At 38.4% G+C, this 26,678-nt stretch overlaps 2 protein-coding genes across 5 annotated transcripts in view; both read left to right on the plus strand.

Annotated features, from left to right (window-relative positions):
* Window positions 1–11,095, plus strand: part of rhpn2 (rhophilin, Rho GTPase binding protein 2) — a 32,218-nt gene extending 21,123 nt beyond the window's left edge. Inside the window, exons 8-15 of one of the 2 annotated variants that reach the window (XM_027133069.2) lie at window positions 669–856; window positions 1,086–1,242; window positions 2,295–2,414; window positions 2,628–2,822; window positions 3,269–3,315; window positions 7,710–7,856; window positions 8,870–9,028; window positions 9,154–11,095. In XM_027133069.2, the coding sequence (XP_026988870.2) occupies window positions 669–856; window positions 1,086–1,242; window positions 2,295–2,414; window positions 2,628–2,822; window positions 3,269–3,315; window positions 7,710–7,856; window positions 8,870–9,028; window positions 9,154–9,387 (1,247 nt within the window). In that variant the 3' untranslated portion in view covers window positions 9,388–11,095. Of the gene's footprint in view, window positions 1–668; window positions 857–1,085; window positions 1,243–2,294; window positions 2,415–2,627; window positions 2,823–3,268; window positions 3,346–7,709; window positions 7,857–8,869; window positions 9,029–9,153 lie in introns of both variants that reach the window. The other variant, XM_027133068.2, reaches the window with a different exon arrangement.
* A 4,859-nt stretch (window positions 11,096–15,954) lies between these two features.
* cep89 (centrosomal protein 89) overlaps window positions 15,955–26,678 on the plus strand; it is a 73,776-nt gene continuing 63,052 nt past the window's right edge. For 2 of the 3 annotated variants that reach the window (XM_027133017.2, XM_027133016.2), the window contains exons 1-8: window positions 15,956–16,209; window positions 18,132–18,238; window positions 20,232–20,387; window positions 21,335–21,515; window positions 22,414–22,492; window positions 22,669–22,703; window positions 23,787–23,844; window positions 26,447–26,554. In XM_027133017.2, the coding sequence (XP_026988818.1) occupies window positions 16,162–16,209; window positions 18,132–18,238; window positions 20,232–20,387; window positions 21,335–21,515; window positions 22,414–22,492; window positions 22,669–22,703; window positions 23,787–23,844; window positions 26,447–26,554 (772 nt within the window). In that variant the 5' untranslated portion in view covers window positions 15,956–16,161. Of the gene's footprint in view, window positions 16,210–18,131; window positions 18,239–20,231; window positions 20,388–21,334; window positions 21,516–22,413; window positions 22,493–22,668; window positions 22,704–23,786; window positions 23,845–26,446; window positions 26,555–26,678 lie in introns of all 3 variants that reach the window. The other variant, XM_047820644.1, reaches the window with a different exon arrangement.

Raw genomic sequence — 26,678 nt, forward strand, 5'->3', positions numbered from 1 at the left:
GTCAGAGACCAAGAGCCACATTTTTTTTACTGTGTTACCGCAAAGAGCCACATCATACACATGAGCACACATGAACATCACCTTTTTTCCCTGCCATTTTGAGAGCGAACTTGACACACATTGTTTACTCAAATGATCTTTCTCCTGGGAAACCTTGAGGTATTTTCAATCCACTCATGCGTGTTTGACGAAAATACCGTATTGAACTCAAGCGAAGCGAACACGCATATTAAAAAGACAAATACAAACTTCGATATGAACGTAAGAGCCGCATGAAACCGGACAAAGAGCCGCATGTGGCTCGGCAGCCGTGGGTTGGCCACCCCTGACATGTACATATTTCCTAGTTTCAGTCTTTAGAACTATACAGAACAAATGAGTAAAATCTGAGCCCTGGTGTCTTTAAAACATTGGAGTCAGACAGAAAAAAAATCATTTATTGACAGCTAGAAAAGCACATTTCATAGTTTACGGCTGACTTTGTGTCAATAGTGTTGTAAACTGGACCATAAATGTGAATTACGTTTATTTTGGATAAGTGTAGTATATAAGTGAAGTGGAACAAGAAAATGAGATCAGTGCCCTATGTTAATGCTTTGTATGGGAAGAGAAAGATATCCATCACCAGCATGCTTATATACACTGAATGTTTCAACCTTAACTTACAGGGGTGCTCCATCATCTGAAGGAAACATTCACACACACACCCAGCTACGACATGAGCCCAGCTATGTTGAATATGCTGATAAAGATGATGTTGGCTCAGGCCCAGGAGTGTGTGTTTGAAAAGATCACGCTGCCTGGAATCCGCAATGAGTTCTTCAGCCTGCTCAGGATGGCACAGGAAGCTGCCAAGGTACCCCTTCGATACTTGAATCTTACAAACCCAGAGCTTGTACTGGAGGCTTAGTGGAAAATGTTTGAGTCATCTTTTAAAAAATAACAAATTAAATTCATTTGTCTAACACTGCTACCATTATTGTATGATATAGACCCGTTCATGTGTGTATTTATTGCTTATATTTCTGTGTTTCTTTCAGTTTTAAATCTTTGACATTCATGCATGTTTATATATTGTTTCATAGGTGAGAGAGGTGTATGAACATGTGCACCAGTGCATGATCCATGCCCCGGTTAAAGACAATGTGCCCTTTTTCTGGTCCACAATGGCAGAAGTGAAGGCCCATCACTATCATGCTCTCGCCCATTACTTCATTTCCACCTCCCTACTGGATCATGAGTGTAAGTCAATAAACCAATCACACAGCCTCATATTTAATAGAAACATACAATAGTCAAGAAGCAACCTGGACACCAAGGACAATTCTCAAAATGCTGCCACCACCATGCTTCAGCATAGTATGTGTTCAGGGTGGAAAAAAATATTCTTAGATATTTGCAAAAATAGATGCAAAATACTTATTGTGCTTGTGTGAAAAAGGTATTAAACATTTGTAGAATTTAATTAAATGTCTACATTTAGAATTACTGTAGCCACATCTTAACATTAGAGGACCAAGCTTCCCAAGTGGTCTCCCAGAACTTTTGGCATCCACTGATTGGCTGAAAGCCCAGTGTAACCTTAAAGGTTTTCAGCCCATTCCTTTTCCACAAGGGAGCAGTGAATACGGGGTAACTAAGTTTAACAGAGTCACCTTACATTCAGAGGGATTTTAATGAGGCCAGGCTGGTGTACAAAACTGTTATTGAAGCCTGCTGAGCATGAGCCAGAAGTCAAAAGGAAAAGACAGAGAAGGAGAAAGGGAGGGGAGAGCAAGAGTGAGAGTACACACATGACTGTTAGCAAAACTTTGATTCGTTTTAAAAAAAACACAGTGGGTTGTGTTTGGCTCAGGACTATAAACTGTTCCCACAGAGGGCTGAAATTTTATCAGTTCTCTCTAAGCGTGAGGAATGGCAACCTCCCTGATCGGATCTGAAAAAACACAGCGGCTTAAGGGATGCGGCTTTAAAATTAAACAGATCCCAGACGTGAATTTCTGTAGAAAAGCATTTTACACCAGGACTTGTCTGGATCTTATTTGCATCAATTGTACATTATCAAATCAAGACACATTGGCTGAGCTTCGTTAGTCTTGTATTGGAGCTTCTGTATCGAGGAATGATAAATCTTGTGCAAACTGCATGTCTGTATATTGTATAAATTAGTATTATTTGTAATGGCACTTGTAGATTCTTTCTAAGTAGTCAGAGTTTTGTGTGTATGCACTGATAAATTCAGATTGAAAAATTAGGAAAGTTGGAGCAATATTGTGATGCCTGCATGTGTTTAGTGACCCTCAGTGATGATGAGGACAAGCAGGAGAAAGCTCTCTCTCAGGCGTATGACACTATGCCTGATGGACGCTCTGCCCTTGAGATCCTGCGTAAGAAACAGGAGCGGCACCGCATAGGTGAGCCTCCTCACACTACAACCTTATCATTCAGTGACTGTATGAAACATCTGTTTTACTAATTTATTAATATATTTTTAAATGCTTTATACATTATTTAGCAATGTGTATACAATTATGCGTTCTACATTATAAATGTAGCATTGTAAACTTTAATAAGGCAATAGACACCCAAAGCCCTTTCACACCTCCCCGTCTAACTCCATCCCACAGGTAAAGCTCACCTGAAGCGTGCCATAATGAATCAAGAGGACGCGCTGCGTAACCAAAGCTTGTGCCCTCACCTCCGCAAGCTGGACATCCTCAGTAAAATTCTTGAAGCCAGCCACAAGCGCTCGCTTGAAAAATTTGAGCAAAACGAAACAGAAGATGACTTCACCGATTATATGGAGGCGCCGGACATCATCTGTGAGTTTAAAATGGGGAACAAAAATCAAACAGAAACTCAGAAACATACAATTATACAAGAACACAATAAATGATAATAAATCTATACTGTTCCATCAAAAGATACTGTACAGGTACAGACATTTTAACAAAAATAAGCAACAAAAAAAACGCACCTTTTATCCGGAGTGAGTTTTCTTTTTATTTTAAGTCAAATCAATATATTTTTATTAAAGGAGATTAAGACACAACAGCGTGCGAAAATTTAGGTTTCTCCTTTGAACAGTATTTTTTAAAGTAAAAAGTTGTAGTTAAGAAAAGTTATATTAAAGATGGAGAAATGTGTATTTGTTTTTAATGAACTATTAAAGAAGGTGAGTTTTAAGGTAAAGGTTTTGGGACTGGATATTAATATTATTAATGATTCCAGTCTTGTTTATAACACATTTTTTTTGTTCCTTGTGCAGCAAAAACTGAGCAGAAAGCAGATCTGGACATTCCTGCCACCACTAAGGTGAAAGTCAAAGACCTATTCCACCAACTGGTATGTGGGCAACTAATTTTTCTATTTAATACTTAGGCTCTGTTCACAGCATTGCAATGCTTTTTTTAGGGTTTGTACTGTTAGAAAAACTTGTCATGTCTGACATTTGCGTGCTGTAATGAACAGATCCATACAAAAGCTTCTCCACACTGTAAAAAACTCCAGCTCTAATATAAGGTGCTCCTTCTAAAGCCCTGATTTGCTGTGTTTGTTTGTACAGTGTGAAGAAGCTTTAAAAGAACTAACAGGTTCACTCTGGTGCATGTCAAGAACTTGTGTCGGAAATGTTTCACTAATCTTACACTAAACTTTTACAACATTTTGTAATCCACTCCCTGTATCTTGGTGCACAAAGCTCACTGTATCATGGTCTTTCAGGTTTACAGGGTTGTCAGGTTTACGGTTCTTAAGCATGTGGGCAGAAAAGTGTATGGAATATACCGGATGACTGCACTGAGGGCTGCGGGTAGAGCGTCTGTGTCTGCGTGTTACTGTATGTTCACGCACCTTAGTGTGTGTGTGTGTGTGTTCAGGCACCTTTGTGTGTGTATGTAGGCACTTTAGTGTGTGTGTGTGTGTTCAGGTACCTTAGTGTGTGTGTGTGTGTTCAGGTACCTTTGTGTGTGTGTTCAGGCACCTTAGTGTGTGTGTGTGTGTGTGTGTGTTCAGGCACCTTAGTATGTGTGTGTGTGTGTGTGTGTGTGTGTGTGTGTGTGTGTGTGTGTGTGTGTGTGTGTGTGTGTGTTCAGGCACCTTAGTGTGTGTGTGTGTGTGTGTGTGTGTGTGTGTGTGTGTGTGTGTGTGTGTGTTCACGCACCTCGGTGTGTGTGTGTGTGTTCACGCACCTCGGTGTGTGTGTGTGTGTTCACGCACCTCGGTGTGTGTGTGTGTGTTCACGCACCTCGGTGTGTGTGTGTGTGTTCACGCACCTCGGTGTGTGTGTGTGTGTTCACGCACCTCGGTGTGTGTGTGTGTGTTCACGCACCTCGGTGTGTGTGTGTGTGTTCACGCACCTCGGTGTGTGTGTGTGTGTTCACGCACCTCGGTGTGTGTGTGTGTGTTCACGCACCTCGGTGTGTGTGTGTGTGTTCACGCACCTCGGTGTGTGTGTGTGTGTTCACGCACCTCGGTGTGTGTGTGTGTGTTCACGCACCTCGGTGTGTGTGTGTGTGTTCACGCACCTCGGTGTGTGTGTGTGTGTTCACGCACCTCGGTGTGTGTGTGTGTGTTCACGCACCTCGGTGTGTGTGTGTGTGTGTGTGTTCACGCACCTCGGTGTGTGTGTGTGTGTGTGTGTTCACGCACCTCGGTGTGTGTGTGTGTGTGTGTGTGTGTTCACGCACCTCGGTGTGTGTGTGTGTGTGTGTTCACGCACCTCGGTGTGTGTGTGTGTTCACGCACCTCGGTGTGTGTGTGTGTGTGTGTTCACGCACCTCGGTGTGTGTGTGTGTGTGTTCACGCACCTCGGTGTGTGTGTGTGTGTTCACGCACCTCGGTGTGTGTGTGTGTGTGTGTTCACGCACCTCGGTGTGTGTGTGTGTGTGTTCACGCACCTCGGTGTGTGTGTGTGTGTGTTCACGCACCTCGGTGTGTGTGTGTGTGTGTTCACGCACCTCGGTGTGTGTGTGTGTGTGTTCACGCACCTCGGTGTGTGTGTGTGTGTGTTCACGCACCTCGGTGTGTGTGTGTGTGTGTTCACGCACCTCGGTGTGTGTGTGTGTGTGTTCACGCACCTCGGTGTGTGTGTGTGTGTGTTCACGCACCTCGGTGTGTGTGTGTGTGTGTTCACGCACCTCGGTGTGTGTGTGTGTGTGTGTGTTCACGCACCTCGGTGTGTGTGTGTGTGTGTGTTCACGCACCTCGGTGTGTGTGTGTGTGTGTGTTCACGCACCTCGGTGTGTGTGTGTGTGTGTTCACGCACCTCGGTGTGTGTGTGTGTGTGTTCACGCACCTCGGTGTGTGTGTGTGTGTGTTCACGCACCTCGGTGTGTGTGTGTGTGTGTTCACGCACCTCGGTGTGTGTGTGTGTGTTCACGCACCTCGGTGTGTGTGTGTGTGTGTTCACGCACCTCGGTGTGTGTGTGTGTGTGTGTTCACGCACCTCGGTGTGTGTGTGTGTGTGTTCACGCACCTCGGTGTGTGTGTGTGTGTGTGTTCACGCACCTCGGTGTGTGTGTGTGTGTGTTCACGCACCTCGGTGTGTGTGTGTGTGTGTTCACGCACCTCGGTGTGTGTGTGTGTGTTCACGCACCTCGGTGTGTGTGTGTGTGTTCACGCACCTCGGTGTGTGTGTGTGTGTTCACGCACCTCGGTGTGTGTGTGTGTGTTCACGCACCTCGGTGTGTGTGTGTGTGTGTGTTCACGCACCTCGGTGTGTGTGTGTGTGTGTGTTCACGCACCTCGGTGTGTGTGTGTGTGTGTGTTCACGCACCTCGGTGTGTGTGTGTGTGTGTGTTCACGCACCTCGGTGTGTGTGTGTGTGTGTGTGTTCACGCACCTCGGTGTGTGTGTGTGTGTGTGTGTTCACGCACCTCGGTGTGTGTGTGTTCACGCACCTCGGTGTGTGTGTGTGTGTGTGTGTGTGTGTGTGTGTGTTCACGCACCTCGGTGTGTGTGTGTGTGTGTGTTCACGCACCTCGGTGTGTGTGTGTGTGTGTGTTCACGCACCTCGGTGTGTGTGTGTGTGTGTGTGTGTGTGTGTGTTCACGCACCTCGGTGTGTGTGTGTGTGTGTGTGTGTGTGTGTGTGTGTGTTCACGCACCTCGGTGTGTGTGTGTGTGTGTGTGTGTGTGTTCACGCACCTCGGTGTGTGTGTGTGTGTGTGTGTGTGTGTGTGTGTGTGTGTTCACGCACCTCGGTGTGTGTGTGTGTGTGTGTGTGTGTGTGTGTGTGTGTGTGTTCACGCACCTTGGTGTGTGTGTGTGTGTGTTCACGCACCTCGGTGTGTGTGTGTGTGTGTGTGTGTGTGTTCACGCACCTCGGTGTGTGTGTGTGTGTGTGTGTGTTCACGCACCTCGGTGTGTGTGTGTGTGTGTGTGTGTGTGTGTGTGTGTTCACGCACCTCGGTGTGTGTGTGTGTGTGTGTGTGTGTGTGTGTGTGTTAACGCACCTCGGTGTGTGTGTGTGTGTGTGTGTGTGTGTGTGTTCACGCACCTCGGTGTGTGTGTGTGTGTGTGTGTGTGTGTGTGTGTGTGTGTGTGTGTGTTCACGCACCTTGGTGTGTGTGTGTGTGTGTTCACGCACCTCGGTGTGTGTGTGTGTGTGTGTGTTCACGCACCTCGGTGTGTGTGTGTGTGTGTGTTCACGCACCTCGGTGTGTGTGTGTGTGTGTGTGTGTGTTCACGCACCTCGGTGTGTGTGTGTGTGTGTTCACGCACCTCGGTGTGTGTGTGTGTGTGTGTGTGTGTTCACGCACCTCGGTGTGTGTGCGTGTGTGTTCACGCACCTCGGTGTGTTTGCGTGTGTGTTCACGCACCTCGGTGTGTGTGCGTGTGTGTTCACGCACCTCGGTGTGTGTGCGTGTGTGTGCACTTGTGTGTGTGTGTGTGTGTGTGTGTGTGTGCACTTGTGTGTGTGTTTGTGCACTTGTGTGTGTGTGTGTGTTTGTGCACTTGTGTGTGTGTGTTTGTGTGTGTTTGCACGTGTGTGTCCGTGCACGTGTGTTTGTGTATGTGCGCGCACATGTGTGTGTTTGCTCACTTGTCTGTGTGTTTGCGCATGTGTGTGTGGGTTTGCACATGTCTGTGTGTGTGTTTGCACATATTAAATATACACATTAAAGCAATTTAAATATACATTTGAATGACTGATTCTCAGGTATTGACATGCGAGACCAGTTTCAGTTAAGATTTGACTCTTGATTTAACTCTTGATTCATATCCTGCCTATCAACTCCTTGTAAGACACCTAAACGAGTTCCACCTTTTTACAGTCTGAACCTAAAGGATGGCTTTAAAAGGTAAAGGTAATGATAAAGTCACATCCTTCTTTTCTAAGCAGGTTGTATATAGGGAAATAAACCGGTCAATTAAAGTATTAATGACTTAACTCTTGTCTTTCTTTGTAAATTGGAAACAAGGTGATTTGAAACCTGTGACATTCCAATATTTGAAATAACCTGAGTAGCATCTGTTACCCCGGATGATGTACTTTGACATTCTAGCAATATAAAGCAACATATTTTATTTTCTATTTATATTTCAGAGGGACAACTGTTGCTAAACACGGGAGATGTTTTCCCTGTTGTTTAGATGCTGATTTCAGACTGCATCCTGTTTGGAATTTGTTTATGTTTTATACGGTTATAATGTGTGTTTTGGGGTGTATTGTCACACTCATTGTCATTTACATGCCATGTGTTACAGGGCCCGTTGTCCATATTCTCAGCTAAACAGAGGTGGACTGCACCGCGCACGCTAAGGGTGAAGGCTGATGAAAGAGACATAGGTTTCACACTGAAGGGGGATTCACCTGTCCAGATTCAATCACTCGACCCGCTCTGTCAGGCAGCTGTGAGTCTATACACACACCACACACACACACACACACACACACACACACACACACACACACACACACACACTCACTCACACAGAGGAATAGATAAAGTAATGAGTGCTAGAAGTGTATTAAAACACAAGCCACGCCTAATTAACAGAAGAGGTCAGTCGTCCCTCCTCTTTAGTAGTTTTTTAATGGTAATTTCCCAGGCTTTACGGGAAAGGAAAAAAAAGATGAGCTGGATTAGCTGCATCTCACAGGTCTCTCACAAGGGCCTTTAGACAAGCGGCAGATCTCGACATGAACAAGTGGTGAATGAACACCAAACTGACACCTGGGTAATTGCTGAAGGGTGAAGAAACACCAGAATGTCAATACTGTAACACTTTGTTTTGTAAAACATTTTTTTTTGGTCTGTGCTTTTTTTTAATGCCATAAGACAACACCTTTGACAAACTTAAAACTTTTAATTTGGACCCTGGACAACTTAGAATTTAAAACATTCTTTTATAGAGTAGTACAGAATCCAAATTTTATATAATAAATATATATATATTTTTTCAACACCCTGGATATTTGCTTTTTCTCTACTGTACACATTCCACCTGTTTCTAGGTTCTCATGCTCTTAAATCTTTTGAGCTGTCTAGAGCAGCTGCACTTGTTCAGAAATAGCGCCCCCCCCCCACACACACACACACACAGAGACACATAAATACACACTTCTTTTAAGATATATCACATAATCTACATGTTCTGTGTATGTGAAATCTTGGGTGATTTCTAAAGGGAAATGTGTTTGTGTGTGTGTGTGTGTGTGTGTGTGTGTGTGTGTGTGTGTGTGTGTGTGTGTGTGTGTGTGTGTGCACGTGAATGAGCCTGTACTGCTTTCCCTCTGATAAGCACTTTGTAAATATTGGCAGTGCAGAACAAATAAACACTCTCTCAGCACATGATTTACTTTATCTACAACCTTTTGTCTTTCTCTTACTCCCCCATTTTAATTTTTTTGTTGTTATCCCCAGGCGGATGGCCTGAAAGAGGGTGATTACTTGGTTGCCGTTGGAGATACAGACTGTAAATGGATGGGAGTGAGTGATGTCATGAAGCTGTTAAAGGACGTGGACGAGGAAGGAATCGACATAAAAGTCATCAGCATGATGGACAACAGCATCCAGGCCATGGTAACTTTCCCAGCATCCAAAGTTGTTTTTTTTTGCTTTGGCTTCTTTAATTGCTCAGATTTAGCAGATTTTTATTAAGATTTGAACCTTTCTAAAGTTATGCATAATCTCTCTCACCGAAACAGCCCACAAAAAGTGCCACGTTCTCAGGCGGCCTTCCAAAAACCTACTCCATGATCTGCTTGGCTGACAATGACGAAGACAAAACTTCTTCAAAAACACGCAAAGTCAGCAAGAAGATGTCATTCCTCAGCTGGGGGCTGAAGAACAAGCACAAGAGCGCCAGCACTCTGAGCCTCCCCACAGCCGACTACAAACCCTCCATCCCCAGGTCCTTCAACGACAGTAGCCTCTATTAATCACACAGACACTGCCAACACTGAACCGCTGGATGTGGCACAGTGCTTTCAGGTACAAAGTGGAAATATAGTGAAGGAACAAAGACTTTTGCACACAGATCTTGGGACAGATTAAACAGTAAAAAAAAATTGTTTATTTCTGCAGGCAAAACGTTTCTTGTCCTGCAAGTCGTGCTCGTACAGTTAACATGAACAGAATATAATTAGAACAGATAAATGTTTTTTGTAAATCTAGAAATATATAAATCTGTTGGATATCTGTTATTGTGTGTGTGTGTGTGTGTGTGTGTCATACACAGTATGGGAGGGACATTTTTAAAGCATAAAAAGTCCTACAGGAAACTGATACTTTAAGACACAATCTTGCCAATAGTTATTAGAAAACAGGAGGATGCCGTGCTGTTACCCATCAAGAACTGCTGCTGCTGTAAATATTCTTATTTCAGTGATTTATATCGTTAGGGAAAGACGCTTACTTCGGTTCAAAAGTATGTTTGTGTATGTACATATTTTTTTCTTTAAGCGCATCTCCCCACAGTTCAACACTAAGGAATAAAGTAAAAGATTCACCAAAGACTTTACGCAACATGGCCATAAAACAAAAATGTTAAAATGTTATGGCGAGGTTCGAGTGGGATTATACTGAGAGTGTTAGTGTGTGTAATGTGAATGTTCAATGGGTGGTTGATGCATTGGGTTAATCTACCAGTGCAGTGGTTGTTGTTTCTGTATTATAAAACCATGCCTTATTATTCGTGTAGACAGGAAGATGAGTTCTGTCGGGACTCTGGAGTTGCTCCGGGTCCTCGAGCCTGAAGGAATAAAGATAAACCTCATTCAGTGTGGAAAGTCTTTATATTATTCTTGCTTGTGATGTAGGCTATTTGCTAACACCTTCTTAAGTGTTAGACGTATTTCGCTGTCTACAACGTAGATACTTATACACATTTGATAATCAAATAAATAAAATGCACATAGAGGAAAAAGATCTAGAAATAAAATACGTATTCATTCCTTTTGATGTTTTTAGAAATCTCGTCCCACTGTGGCCAAGTTGCACATAAGTGATGCCACAGGTGAGGTGTAAAGATTTTATGTTTGTGCAATTAAGTATTTGACTTCTTCACACTATTTTCTATTCATCAAATGACTTCTCTAGTGTTTTATTTGTATTATTTTCCTTATATGTCTGTGAGTGTGTTTATGGTGTGTTTTTTGAATGTGTTATTCAATTTAAAGTGACTTTTGTCTTATACATGTCATTGTTTCTTTGTACACCAGATTTGCAATATCTAGATTTATGGATCTTGGGGATTTTTAATAAAAATGAAAATGAGATTAATTTTAGACGATGTTAAGACCTCATCAGATGAAGTGGAGGTCACATGCAGGTTGATTGTTGCTCCTTGATTATGATTATAATAGCGCACTATTTTAAAAGGCATGTTTATATTTATATATTGTGGGTCAATTGTTAATATATTAGTAAATGTAAATGAGCCTTAAAGGGCAAACCTCCATAATGGTACTGTATCCATTGGGGTTTTGGCATTTGGATTATTTTCTTTTTTGTGGTTTGTTTAGTTTCTTCGCTTTTCTGTTGCACTCTACTGTTAATTCAGAGTGGAAGTGAGGCTCATTTGGTGATTTTATTTTTTCTGTCACATTGTTGTATACATACCTGAAATAAAAGAAATAATGGGTGATACCTGCTTTTGTTGAGTCAGTTGATTATTTTTTATCATTTCTTTGACTTATCAAACATCAGAATACTCTGACTTCACTTACTAAATCTATAAAAAGATACAAACATTATATACACACAACACAAGGTTTTATACCTTATTTACATCACTTGCATATTATTTCTTCTCTACACAAAAGGGCAGGTTGCGTCATTTGTTCCTGAAAGCAAAGCATTTCATTTCCATGTCCCTTGTGTGTTGCACCTTGTTTGTGTGAAGGAAACTTAAGCACACCCTTAGAAGTGTACACAGAATAATGAACCAGGGAATACATGTCCTTATCACAGTCTCTATTTCCATATAACACACTGACTTCCCTCACTATCCACTTTATTAGGAACATCTGTACAATTCCACATTCATGCTAGTTATCCATTAAGCTAATCATGTGACAGCACAGCAATGCTAAACATCATGCAGATACACGTCAGGAGCTACAGTTTAGTATTCATTTAAAGTGTAATGTTGGAGGATGGAGAATTTTAGTTCGAAAATTAGGGCTGGATGCTTAGCAAGAGACACCGGATGAGAAACTGAACAGTGTGTGACTCGTATTACATGTTTTGTACTGTCTTGCATGTTGTATAAACATTAGTTGCAGTGTCTGGGGGGGGTGGGGGTTTTTGAAACGGTGTCGGAATACGCCTCTTCCGGAGCGAACAAGAGACAGTTTTTTTAACAGCTATGGACTGAACAGACTGTTCAGGACAAATTGGATTGGAATGTCAGGATCTAAGTAAAATAAACAGTGGAGGTTTGATATCAGTGACTGCCTGGTCAACTGCATGACAAATTGAATAAGGGCAAGTGAAAGATTACAACGTTACCTAGTAAGAACATTACCTGCTCAGGTACAGAACAGAAAACCTGTATGTTTTTTCTCGCTGAAGTATCCAGTCATGGTTGCTGACGTCACAAATTTGCAAATATAGGTTTATGAATGTACAGTGTGAAAAGTCAGATTATAAATACATTGAATATGAAATCATTGTGAACTATAAATACCTGTTAATAATTTAATTGTTAACCAGGCTAAAGTATGTGCAGTGTAAAAAAAAGGTAAAACAAGATTAGCCAAGAAATCCTTTAAGGTGTGTTTGTGAAATAAGATTTCTCTGTTTGTTGCTACTGGATGCTGAAAGTATTGCTCCATCCATCCATCCATCCATCCATCCATCCATCCATCCATCCATCCACCCATCCATCCACCCATCCATCCATCCACCCATCCATTCATTATCAAGTGTGAAAAGCCCTTATATGTCCTGACCTAAGAATCGCTGACTGCACCCATAAAAAACATAATGATGATAAAGAATCAGTTGTTCAAATAAATAGGAAGAAGGAAGGAAGACTTTCTGTGGAGTATTCACACAACATGATAATAGTACATGAGCTGTATTTGTAAATAATACTTCACTGAAAAGCGTAGCACACTGACTTTGAGCCTTCACTTTTCACTGGCTTCATTTCATATGTTGTGGGTTTTTCCAGCAGCGGTTTAGTGCAGAGTCTGAAAAGAGAACGTACATCTGTCTGCAACCTGAGCTTCACTGGCTACTGCCAAATCCAGTTACAAAAGCAGCTCAAAGTCCTGAAAAATAAACCTTAACAGTGTTTGAGTAATAAATGTAAAAGCAGCCCGGCTCTCTCAGGAAGACAACCAGTGAAGATGTCTGGGCCTGAAGAGGATCATTTTACTTAAAAAAGTTATGTTACATAGCACACCTGGGTAAGAAGTAAGAAGCACATCTGGGTAAGTTAATAAGCAAATAAGTAAAATCAGCTGTCTTTTAATTCTTTGTGTGCTATGAATGTGAGAATCTGGGATACTGAACATGTGGTGTACTAATGTTCTTTAAATTATTCCCAGGCAGGGGGAATTTTAGACTGTGGCTAGTTATTAAAGACAAGGGCTCTTAATGCCAATAGTGATGTCAGAGTGGTTTTGTGTGTGTGTGTATATGTGTGTCTGTGTTTGTGTGTGCGTGTGTGTGTTTGTGTGTGTGTGTGTGTGTGTGTGTGTGTGTGTGTGTGTGTGTGTGTGTGTGTGTGTGTGTGTGTGTGTGAGAGAGAGAGAGAGATGGTAAATGCATGGCTTCTGTACAAGTCAGCTGAAACAGTCAAAGTTTATTTCCACATAAATATCTGCATTCATCTCATTGATAAGCAATTTCAATTATTTTTTATTAATTTATTTGTATAGCGCTTTTAACACTGCACATTGTCACAAAGCAGCTTTACAGAAGTATAGAAACAGAAGAGAAAAAAGAAATAAATATAAGAAGAAGAAAAAAATATAAATTGAATCATTTAAAATTCTATATATTTATCCCTATTGGGCAAGCCAGAGGTGACGGCAATAAGGGGAAAAAATCTCCCTGAGATGATATGAGGAAGAAACCTTGAGAGGAACCAGGCTCAGAAGGGAACCCATCCTCATTTAGGTGACACTGAGCAGTAAATAATGTAAATGTAAATAATGTCATTTCTACAATAGTTTATAATAGTGAAACTGAGAGCTCCTGAGGAAGTAATGGGTCAGCAAAAACTCACCACAGACACAACACTCATACCTTTCTGTCAAAATCTTCAAATGATTGCTGATGAAGACCAGACCATACAGCTGACTGAATTGACCATGCAGATCGATCCCCGGCAGGGTGACCACCGGGCGACGAGACTCCAACCAGGGGTAGAACGTCAGGAATCCATAAGATTGAAAAGGACATTAGTGATTTTAGGGCAATATTTATGTCAGTTTATGTAATATAAGTAGACTCTTAACCTCAGAATTCATGTAAAATCAGTTAATGATCTTCCTATCACAACATCTAAGTGTTGTCTTCCTCTTTTACTGCAGGAATCTGCCAACAATTACATTATTATTATTATTACTCATAAGGAACAAGTCACACTTTATCAATTTATAGTTACATTTAATATTACGGAATATCTTCAAGACAAGATTTCTTAGTTATTAATTATATTATAGCAGCTGAAACATTTATACCCTCATCAGCCTCTCATTTGTTTTGTGTCTCTTGAAATTACTAAAAAGAAAAATCTTATGTAAAAACAGGAAGACTCCCATCATGGATTAGTGCTAAGTGGCAACACCCAGGAGTCCTCCCATAATTGTTAAATAATCCCCTGCTTACAGAATAGATAATTCCACAGAGTTGTGGTGTAGATATTTTTTGTTGACCATAGACTTCACACACATATAATTATCCATTTGGATCTAACCATCACAAAGTTCCGGACAGAAATATAGCTAGTCAGGCATTATATAGACCATGTTATTCTTATTAGGAAAACTTGAGATGATCAGATTTGGTTTCCTGAGGTTATTTTTCCATCGTCTAATCGCATTATCACAGGATTTTCCAGCCTGCACTGATCAGGGAAGCTAATGATCGCTTCAAAAACTGTAAAAAGTTGTATATATATTAATTACATTTAGGCAAGAAATATATTCATGAGGAAATATTTCAATAATGCATTTTACCTTTTGTAAGAAACCAGGAATATGCTGTCATTAATGTTCCTCTTTCGATATGTAGTATGTATATTTATTTTTCACTGTAACAACAACAACAACAACAACAACAACAACAATAATTATTATTGTTGTTGTTGTTGTTATTATTATTAATAATAATATAATATTAATAATAGTATAATCATAGTAAGTATTATTATAATATGAATTATTATTATTATTACTTATTATAATTATAGTATTATTAATTATACTATTAGTAATATAATAATAATAAATTATTTTTTTCATGTATGATTTTATTCACACACACACACACACACACACACACACACACACACACACACACACACACACACACACACACACACACACACACACACTCCATTGCAATTTTAGTCGATTTACATTTCAAGAATATCTTTGCTGCTATCTCATGTATGTTTACAGATCCCTTGTTTTTGCACAATGGTTCATACAGTCTGTTTACTGATCTGTACTATTTAATACGTCTGTCATTTAGTATATTGTATTGTCTGGCTGCACTGCCCTTTGTCTTGCCCTGTTTGTACTTGAAGTTGCACGCTGTGCACTTTATGTGGTTAGGACTTAGCTGTAGCTCTGTGACGTTCATGTATTACCATGGTCCTGGACATATTCAGCTATATATGGTTGAAATTCCAATAAAAAGCTAATTGAGTTGACTCTAAAACCATACATTAACAACTTTATGAAGATTATCCGGGTATATTATCATAAGTAGCATATAGTGCTGTAAACAATGATAAAGAATTTGGAGCAGTAGCTGCATTTTTATAATTGTAGTATTCAGAAGTGAAAATGAAGGATGTGGACATTTGACCATCAAAACCATATGTGCGTGTTGAACATCCTATAACGTATGAGATCAGGACACTCGAGTTCTTTACACCTTGGAAAACAATGTCTGAAGCTTGATTTGTGCACAAGGCACTGCCATGCTGGAACAGGTTTGGGCTCCACCTGTCAGTTCCAGTTAAAGGAAATCTTAATGCTACAGCACACAAAGACATTATAGACAGTGTGCTTTCAATTTTTTGAGAAAACCCACACAGATGTGATGCTCAGGTGTCCACAAAAAATCTTGGCCATACAGTGTATATTTAAAATAACTTTTTTTTTTATTTTCTTTCACAGTTTTGCCTATTGCTGTTTTGTTTTGTTATTGTGCGACCTCTACTGGAAACCTATAATTATTACACGCGAATTACACGCGAACGCCACCCGCGTTGCTAGGAGTATTAAATCTCAACCGTGATTGGTTGTGTTCGGGTCTCTAAGCCAATAGAATTCGCGTTTGGATGGACGTGGACAAGAATGTAAAGCGTCTAGATACAAGAAACTTAGATTGACGGTAACAAGTTGATGAAGCAAACTTGTTTTACGTGAACAGTTCGGTTTGGTTTGATGTTATATACGTTTATTTCCTGATGTCTTTACTAACAAGAAAATCTAAGGCGTAAATCTCGAGGACAAAGTGGGATCATGCCAAAATTCAACTTCTCTTTTCGAAGAAGAGAACAAAAAGCGTTTGTAAGTTTCAATTAAACCTTTTTTAGGGTTTACTAATTAGCTATCTAACTAACTAACTAACTAACTAACTAGTCAGGTTGCAACAGCAGTGTTGTAGGTGTTTCTGATGTCTACTAGCGTTGCTAGCTAGTTTAGATAGCAATGCGGCTAAATGCTAGCTAACCTTATCATAAATGCTAAAATAGAATCAAAGTACAAACATGTAAACATGTAAAATTCAGGTAGGAAAATGTGTGAAACGACTCCCTGCTCTGTCAGAAATAAAAATAAAGGTACCAAACCTACCAAGTAGGTTCCTGTTCTTATTTCTGTAATGGTCTTTATGATGTAGCTTCCCTTACTGTCCCTTTAATTAACGTTTAGAGTAAAGCTTTAAAGGTACATCCGTCCTCAAGGTTTAGTTATACACCTTAAATTGTTATTATAAATGTCTATTATTCCAGGTCAGTAATACAGACTAAGGGTAAAAGCATCAACACTGATGATTCAATCTCAACAACAAGGAAAAGTTGTTTAGTTCCTTTATTTTTGAGAGTGAAGTCATTGGTTTTTAAAACGGGCTGCGTGTCAATCAGCTCTCAAGCTACCTAAGTAGTGGATCAGCAAAGAGAAAGAAATGCATATATATATATATATATATATATATATATATATATATATATATATATATATATATATATATATATATATATAATGTATATGTGTATATGCATTTCTTTCTCTTTGCTGCTGTAACAGAGAATTTTCCCCATTGTGGGACGAATAAAAGTATATCGTACCTTATCTTATGTACATTTCAACATTTTACATATTTTACATATTTTATATGTAAAATAAAATACATAATATAATATACATTATATACACAAAACAATGTATAAATACAAAGAAGAAGAAAAAGAGACCACGAGTAAGCACGAGTATTGCACACAGGCAATATCAGAATCAGAATCAGAAAGGTCTTTATTGCCAAGTATGTTTTCACATACGAGGAATTTGTTCTAGTACAGGAGCTCCACAGTGTAAACAGAATGGCAATGATAGGACATGAACACATATATAATAAATGAAGTTGTATGTACAGTGGATAATAAAGGCAGTTGTATGTACAGTGGAAAAATGTTCAAATTAAAATATATATGTGCAAATTGAAATATAAATAAGTAAGTACGTGTAAATAATGTAAGAATAGAGTTCTGTGTATTTTAAGTATTCATCAGATGCATGTAATATTGCACGTTTTTCAACATTTCTGTTATTGTTATTGTAATTATTGCAGTTAAACAGTAATCCAGTGTGTAATTAAGACAACTGGTTCACTGGGAGCAGCTTTATATAGTATACATTTGTGGAAGTCAGTATTGTGTATTTTTAGCCACTAATAGTTGAAATAATAATAATTTTTAATAATATGATACGACACAGATTATGTTCATGTCTGTCACTGTTTGTTATTCTGTGTCGTATCATATTTTTAAAAATTATTATACACAACACAATGTATAAATACAAAGAAGAAGAAAAAGAGACCACGGGTAAGTACGAGTATTGCACACAGGCAATATCAGAATCAGAAAGGTCTTTATTGCCAACTTTTTATTATGAGATTTTGTGTGAGACAGAATTTTGCATTTTAAAGTGTGATGTTATATAGAATAGAAAAGGAGGTATAATTGGGTTTTGTGCTACAAATCTAAACATTTATGTAAATATCTCTACAGTTCCTCATGGTCACTAACACACACTCAGCTTGCATTTGTTTATGATCAGGTTGTTAAGGCAGAACTGGAGCCTTGCTCAGAAACACACCCTGGATTGGACACCATTCCATCGCTGCTGTCCATAATGTTGCTGAAATAAGTTACATGTCATTCACAATTCTGTCTCACACGTGCAGTTGTGTTTCCCTGTGATTTTTGTAGAAGAACATAGCTCATGGCTTGATCCCTGCTGCTACTATTGCTCCCAAGCCTGCTGTTCCCCGCACTCCTCCCCCTCGTAGCCCCGCTTCCTCACCAGAGAGACCGAGGTACGCACCTTCCTCATAGAAATCTGTTTTTCATCTTATATTTACATTTAAATTCACAGCATTTGGCAGATGCCCTTATCCAGCGTGACTTACATAAGTGCTTAAGTCTCTATCTTTGGATACATTAACTCTGGTTCACTAGATTACATACTTAGGTCTAACAATACCATGAGTCTAAAACACTGTTCTTCAAGTGTTCTTCAGCTCTTTATTGCACAGTCTCTTTGTCTCTTATTTTTGTGGGGTTTTTTGTTCTTATTGTTTGCCTTTGTGTTTCATTCAAAAAGCATCACATTTCATAACCTTATTTCCTAAAATATTTTAGGATCTCATTTAATAAAAATAAAAGATTTTAAAATCCATAAAAGTATTTAATGCATTAAAAGTATAAGTATTAATGCATTATCATTTATTTTGGATTTTATGAAACTTCATTCTTGCAAACATTGTATTAATAAAATACTGACACTCTATAGTCTCTTGAGTGTTATAGCCTAAAATTAAATATTTGTCTGATGGTCTGGGATGTAGCTGTGGGAAACTTGTGTTGCCCCAAATCCTTTTTTTTATTCTGCCTATAATTACTTTTTACCAAAATAATTTACTGTCAGAGATCTTGTTGCATTTTCTGACTTTTGGTTCAATGCTTTGATCACGTTTTGGGTTGTGTTCTGTTTCTAAATGGACATGAACTGGACTCAGATTATCAGTGAAACCTGTACTTACACTGTAGAAATGGCAGGGGAGAAGATTGTGGGGTTTAATTGTGTTTGAAGAAAATGAACAAAGCTCATTAAAATGATAGCAGATTATATTGATCACAGCTTATTTTAAGGCTGATGTGAGAGCAAACAGTGCTTTAAGTTGATTAAAGAGCAGCAACAAGGCTCCTGTCCATCAATTAATGTGACTGACATTTAATTCAGCAGGCGAAAGATAACTCATTATCCACTATAAATTGCCATGGCCAGAGTTTGTTTCCCAGGTAGGAAATCCACCCAACCTTTGAAGGAGTAACTTGGAATAAAACTTGGATAAAATAGGACAAAATAGGACCTTTTCTTTGCCAAGGATTATTACCTGTTCCAAAATCACAGACCAAATATGTGTATCGAATAATAATAATAATAATAATAATAATAATAATAATAATAATAATTTATTTATAGGCACCTTTCAAGTCACTCAAGGTCGCAATACAAATTTAAACGAGTCATAAATAATAAAATAACAATAAACAACAATAAAATAATAAAAAATAAACAATTATCTAACACTTAAACATATATGGAGAGATTTAATAAGCACTTCTGAATAAATAGGCTTTGAGTTGTGTTGTGTGAATGTGCTGAAAGTCTGTGTTATGGATGTTATTCTGGAGAGAATTCATCAAAAACGAGGAGCGGTGCGAAATAGAATCAAATAGCTAAAATAAAAAAATAAAAAAATAGAGTGCTCTAGCGCCCTTAGTGGTTAAACGGGAAAGGTGTGTAATGAGGAGCCTTTATGAGGGAGAATAGGAAGGAAGCGCAGTCTCAGAGATGCCAAACTCATTAAAGATTACGGGTCTCATAACACACAACAAAACCAATAAAAATCATTTATACACATCAGCATTTCCTCTTAAATGTGTTTTTTTTATTTGTTTAATACACATGCTTTATGCTTGTTGCTGTGTCACCCCCAATTTAGTTCTTTTGGAAAGAGACAGCTCAGTAAATATAAAGGACATATATTGGGTTCGTTTTGTTAAAAGAATTTAATTTAGTGTATTAACTGAATTTAATTGAATCACAGATTTAAGGTTTACAGGAATTATATATCACCACGAGTTCCACCACAATTCTATCTATCTATCTATCTATCTATCTATCTATCTATCTATCTATCTATCTATCTATCTATCTATCTATCTATCTATCTATCTATCTATCTATCTATCTATCTATCTATCTATACTATGTAATTTCTCCTCTTTTGTCCTTCATTCTAGGTCTGCTCTTGCGGCTGCCATATTGACATCCTCTTTAACAGGACGTACCTTTGCCATCCCTCCACCTCGCAGCAGGTCCTATTCTGAGAGCGAATGCTCACACACAGACAGCCAAACTGGCTTCGAGCCCTACGCCAGCACAGCACTTTACACCAGGTAAACTCAACCAAACTTTTTATTCTTCAGTCTATTGCCCAACCTATAACACATCGATTTGTGCTGAAGGTTAATGAAATTTTAATATTACACAAATCAAGTGAAATATCCACATCTGCTTGTGAGACAGACACACATGTGGTAATTAACCAAGGTTGAGAATCTGTGCATTAATCCTGTCTTGTTCTGTAAGCCAAGGTACTGTTTGGTTTCTCATTCATTCTTTATATGATGAAGATCTTGAACAAAGATTCACTTCAGAGTAATATTATGTCCATCTTTCATCTTGAGATATTATTTTAATGTATTTATCAGTATAGTCAGATTAGAACGTGATCTGATGCTGCCCAGTTCAACAACACATTGCAGAGCACAATTGCACACACACGTATGTTGTATGTTACTTTCTTGACTCTAAACAAGCACAAAATGAAACTAAATCTAAATTTCTCCTCTTCGGGTTTGCTTTCTTTTGTCAGTGCAGAAAGAGGAAATGGCTGTTATATATGCTGAGTATTCTTCCTGGATGGTATTTGTCTATCATATAAAACCTTATAAACCAAGATATTCTGTGGGTTTAGAGCACAGATGGTGGTTTAAAGAAATTTTTCAATTAATCATTCAACAAACCAGCATACAAACAGACCGATGGACAGACAGACAGATAAATTAACTGAAACATCCTCCTTAACTCATTTATTACCAGACTTTCAGAAGGCATCCTAACTATAACAGACATTCAGTAAACCAGAGTCAAGAAAACATTACACTGAGCAGTGTTTTGGCTTTGCTTCCTCACACGTCCTTGTTCTAATCTTTCTCCAGGTATAGCTTGATATTTAAAGCTTTTCATATTCAGAGCAAAACAGGAAGTGACCTGATAGTATCACAGTGTCAGAGTGGCAGCATGATTATAAATAACACTTCATTGTTCCTCATTGTTTAAGGGATCGTTGGCCAGATTCAGTGGTGGGCCGACCTCGTCTGCCTTCTCCACGACCCAGCGACGATGACAATGATAACGACGAGGTTGAGGAGGAAGAGTCAGAGGCAGACGTGTGTGGAGGGGAAAGCCATGTGTACCAGTCTATAAAAAGACAGAGCAGAGCTCCAGTTGCAGTTAAGAAGGTTGTGCCACGTTTCTCTGTGTTATGAAATGGTTTCCTCAAAAGGGTTTTAGAGCACAATTGCCATAAGCATCCAGCAGATGGCACAGTTTACTCAGTAGATTTGTGTTCACATATGTATAAAATTTCAAACTCAAATTCAGATTACATACAATATATTTGTGTTCACATATGTGTACACACACACACACACACACACACACACACACACACACATATATATATATGCTCAAAAGGCTCAAAAGTTTGGAATTGCTTGGAAATTTCCATGTTTTTCAAAAACAACCCCATTTTTGGCATAAATTAATCAGATGATTTTTTTTAAAAGGAAAGATCTACATTGTCCTAAGACCCAATATCAGCAACCATCAGTCCTCTGTTTCAATCTCATTTCATGCTTGCTAATCCAAGATGATCAATTTATGAGGCTCATTGATTGATTATTAGAAGAATTGTCCTAGCAGAGACAAAAACTGTTGTACTGATTAAGAGGAAAAATGCCCTTTTGTTTTTAGGTTAATTTCATATCAAGGCAACAGGAGTTGTGGGTTTGTTTACATTCACAAAGAAACGTTCTGTCTTTTCATGATGAGAACTTTTCTTACAATGCTGTGAACTACTCCACCCTGTTCTGGTTAGAAAAGAAAATAATGGTTCTAACCAGAACAGAAAAATGAGTGAGATTTGCACAACTTGAAAAAAATGAAATTTCCAGGTAATCCTGAACCATTGAACAGTATACAACTTTATATATTGTTATATATGTCATAGACATGTCCAGTTTTTAGAAAGCCTGGTTACTATGACCAATCTTACAATAACAGTTGCTAAAGCAGTCCTGTGTTACTAAACATATTATGTTTCCGTATATAAATCTTTGTATATTATGCATTTTCTAGACCTCCGCATTTCACTTAAAACCGGATGAAGACACGGACAACTCTACTTTTGAGGTCGTCTCTCCTTTAAACACTGAAGGTGTGCCTTCTAACTGTAAATTGGGCATTTAATATTTCATAATATGCATTCATCTTAATGAAAATGTATGACAGCGATGCCTCTAAAAGCATAAATCCAGTGTTTGATTTGAAAAGAAATGGATTTCTATGAACTTAAGAACTTCAGTAGATACATTTAATAAAAATGTATTTCAGATGAGACCGAGGTGGACGAAGGGACAAGCATGAAGGTAAATAAAAGAGACCTTCAAAACATCATTCATCCACTTACAAAACAGATATTACTTTTCCATTAACACATATCATTTCCATAATCATTTTTGAAACAACATTATTAATGAAATTATTGATACCCAAAGAAGATTGACCTATGTTGTTGCCCAAGACCAAATACAAGGTTACACACTTGTTTAAAGTGAAATCCATCTGTCTTCCATCACCACACAATGCAGTGAGTAAAAAAATACATAGACAGTTAAAAATAAACTAAATGTGAGCCATAGTAAATTATGTTTCAGTCTGGTACAGTTGAGAATTTTCTAGGAATGTATAGGTCTAGGAAAAATTGCAATAAAGACAAAGAAGACCCCACGTAACTCATATTTTAGCTAAACTTCAAGGTTGATAAATATAATAATCAGCAATTATTTACTATAATTTTAATAACAATAGTTGTATCATTGACTGAAAGTGTTTATTGGAAGCAGAATTCATTGAAATGTTAAAGAATTTAGTAGAAATGCAGAGAGAGAATGAGAGATAGGAACAGAGACTGAAGAGAATGATGTTTGTGAAGAGGATCAGAGAAAATGAGAGCACTTTTAACCAGAAATGGACAGAATGGAGAAGGAGATAGGGAGGGAACAGAGGATGCTTCAATCCTTTTTCTGCTTTGTGCTGTGGGAACAGTAGGTTGTTAATATCGCTGTCATCTCTGCTAAGAGATTGACTTTGTGGTGGCCTGAAACAAGAGGCACTGAAGTTTCCTCTGAGTCACCATTTAGACATCCATTAGACCGAAAATGGCATTAGACTTCAACTTCTACACACCAGTATAATGTTCCCTGCTGCCCGGACACGTTACTCCACACTTGACCACCGAGAGCCGACCAATTTAAATGGATGTGGAAAGCCATTAATGACTCTGGTTTCTACCCTCTTACTTAATGACCATTATTTTTGGTGAACATCGGTTAAATTAGCTTTGATGACAAAACCCCTGGAGGTTACAAATACCCATTTAGAATGCAGCCTTTTTGTGCATTTACATGTTCATTTCATTGCACATTGTATTTGCCTTTTTTTTTCTTCAGAAGCCTCCACTGGCACCACAGACCAAGTCTCCATCGCCCAGAAGCATGGCATCTCCAGGTACAACAACTCGACAGTTAATGTCTTTCATATTGTTACTATTAGAGTTAAAGTTTTACTTCTAAATTGACACAATTGTGTTATGTGACTTATAAAGCACAACTAACTAACTAACTTTTAAATAAGAAAAGCTCTGAGATTAAGTGTCACCCTCCTTGTGTGTCCCATTAGTGAAAGCATGTTTTCAGATTCAGAGATTTGTTGGTGGTTTAACAACATAATTCAGAATCCAAATCTAAATGAATAAGCAACCAGGGTCATACAGTGTTCACAGTGATATCAGAGCCAGAGGACACATCTGTAGAATTAACAGAAGCCAGATGGATATCTAGATATGTAGATGTCTAGATAGATGGGTAGATGTATGGATGGATGGATGGATGGATGGATAGATTGATAGATTGATGGATAGATGGATGTCTAGATAGATAGATGTCTAGATAGATAGATGGATGGATGGATGGTTGGATAGATAGATAGATAGATAGATAGATAGATAGATAGATAGATAGATAGATAGATAGATAGATAGATAGATAGATAGATAGATAGATAGATAGATAGATGGGTGTCTAGATATATAGAGGTCTAGATGGATAGATAGATAGATAGATAGATAGATAGATAGATAGATAGATAGATAGATAGATAGATAGATAGATAGATAGATAGATAGATAGATAGATGGATGTCTAGATAGATAGATAGATAGATAGATAGATAGATAGATAGATAGATGGATGTCTAGATGTCTAGATAGATAGATGGATGTCTAGATGTCTAGATAGATAGATGGATGTCTAGATAGATAGATGGATGTCTAGATGTCTAGATAGATAGATAGATAGATAGATAGATAGATAGATAGATAGAATGATAGATCCTGGTGGAACTGTCTTCTTGGTGGAACTCATGGTTGAACTGTCTTCTTAGCTGTCCTCTCTTTCTGCTGTAAAGTCTTGCGATTCCCAAACCAGGCAGTGATGCAGCTGCTCAGGATAACATCAAAGGAGGAACAAAGTGAGGAATGGGTTGTTAAAAAGGACTTGTTTGAGATAAGTCAGCAGTCCCAAACCTTTTGCCATACTGCTCATATACTCTATAATATGTCCTTTTAAAGCACATTCATCTGCTCAGTGACCGATCCGTATTCTTCCCAGTATGAGATGAACACTGGAAAAAAAATGCATGCTATAAACTCACTATAAATTATGCAAAGTTTATTCAGGAGATGGAAGACTGATGTTTGATTTTCAGATTTTGTAGGTTTATTTGCATGCATTGAGTAGACTCCAGAATGTCCACATCAGCACAAATTACCAATGGAATTATCTTAGTTTATGCAAAAAGGAGAAGAAGAGAGTGGGAGAAGTAGAAAGGAAATGAGAAATAAGAAATAAAGTGTCTTTGGAGAGAACACAGGCATAAGCCTTTCATGAATAATATGAAATATAATGTGTACATATGCAAGAAAGATAGATTTAGACAGTAATTGGAAATTGGCTTTGGATTAACGGTAAGTCTAATTCAGTAAAAATGGGTAAATCTTCAAAATGGAATATAAAGAAAGTGGTGTGCTCAGCAGTAGTACTTGTTTTTATGACTGATAGGCAAAACCTTTTTTAACAAGCCTTTTGATGAAACAAATGTTAAAAACATAAAAGGTCAAGTTCTTCATTTAGCCTCATCTTGAGAAATGAGTTTCAGACTCCATGACACTAAAATAGTTTCAGGTTGTTTTTTTTTTCTTCCAATTTAGTCAATGCCTTTGGTGTAACAGTCTCACTGACATGAAAATGGCCTTCTACATTTTGCTAGTTTAAGAGGAAGATCTAAATGTCTAGAAAATCAAGGAAGAGGAAAGCGGGAGTCATCATAGCCTTCTCTCATTACATTTCATTTCAGTGCAAATAATACCCAATCCCCCCCCCCCCCCCGCTCTGAAAATTCATTTTTAGACACCATTATAAAGGCCTTAAAGTAGCTAATGGGACAGAGGAAATGATCATGCTTGGGCTTGTTAAACCCTACAGCTTTGGGAAATACTGTTGTCTTGCATAACCTGCATTATCATTTATTGCATTGCCCGATGTGCACAAAAGAGGTTATCATGGTAACTGAAAAGAATGAAAAGAAACCTAATGAATAAATAGCTTTACAGCAGTGCATAGTGTTTTTGATCTTCCTAATTTAACCAGCTTCTAAATTTTTCTGTGTACAACAAAAAAAGAATGAATACGTCTCAGAATCAATGAAAAGGTACCAGTGTCATTCATTTTATTGTTTTTTTGTTGCATGCAGACAAATTCACAAAAATGTTACACATTTCTTCTTTATTTATTGACAAGATAATAAAATAATTAGATATACACAGAAGCTACAGTGTAGTGTAAGCTAAAATAGCACTTGGGAATGGGTATGTGCTATGGTTTGTGGAAAAAAACATAAGAAACCATAAATAGAATGTGTTTAATGTGTTTGTATTTATTTGTAATTTTGTTTAAACAAAGATAAAGAGCCAGTGTAACAAACAGTCATATGAATAGTTTTACAATATGCCATAATCTGTAATTCTCACATTACTCCCATCATTCTCTATCAGATGCAAAAGAAGATCTGCAAGCTCAGTCTCCATCCAGCAGCACTCCAAGGAGAAAGACCTTGATGAAGAATAAGAGTCCAGCACGAGAGCGTAAGAGAGACAAATTAGGTGAGAACCTGTATAGGGGTCTCCAAGGATCTCCAGCTGAAAAACTCTTCTGTTTATTATCGTCACTGCAAGAGTCAGGGACAAAGTGTCTGCTTGTTAGGACATGTACATGTCATAATCAACT

The sequence above is a fragment of the Tachysurus fulvidraco genome, chromosome 1, assembly GCF_022655615.1.
Source record: "Tachysurus fulvidraco isolate hzauxx_2018 chromosome 1, HZAU_PFXX_2.0, whole genome shotgun sequence".
Lineage (NCBI taxonomy): Eukaryota > Metazoa > Chordata > Actinopteri > Siluriformes > Bagridae > Tachysurus > Tachysurus fulvidraco.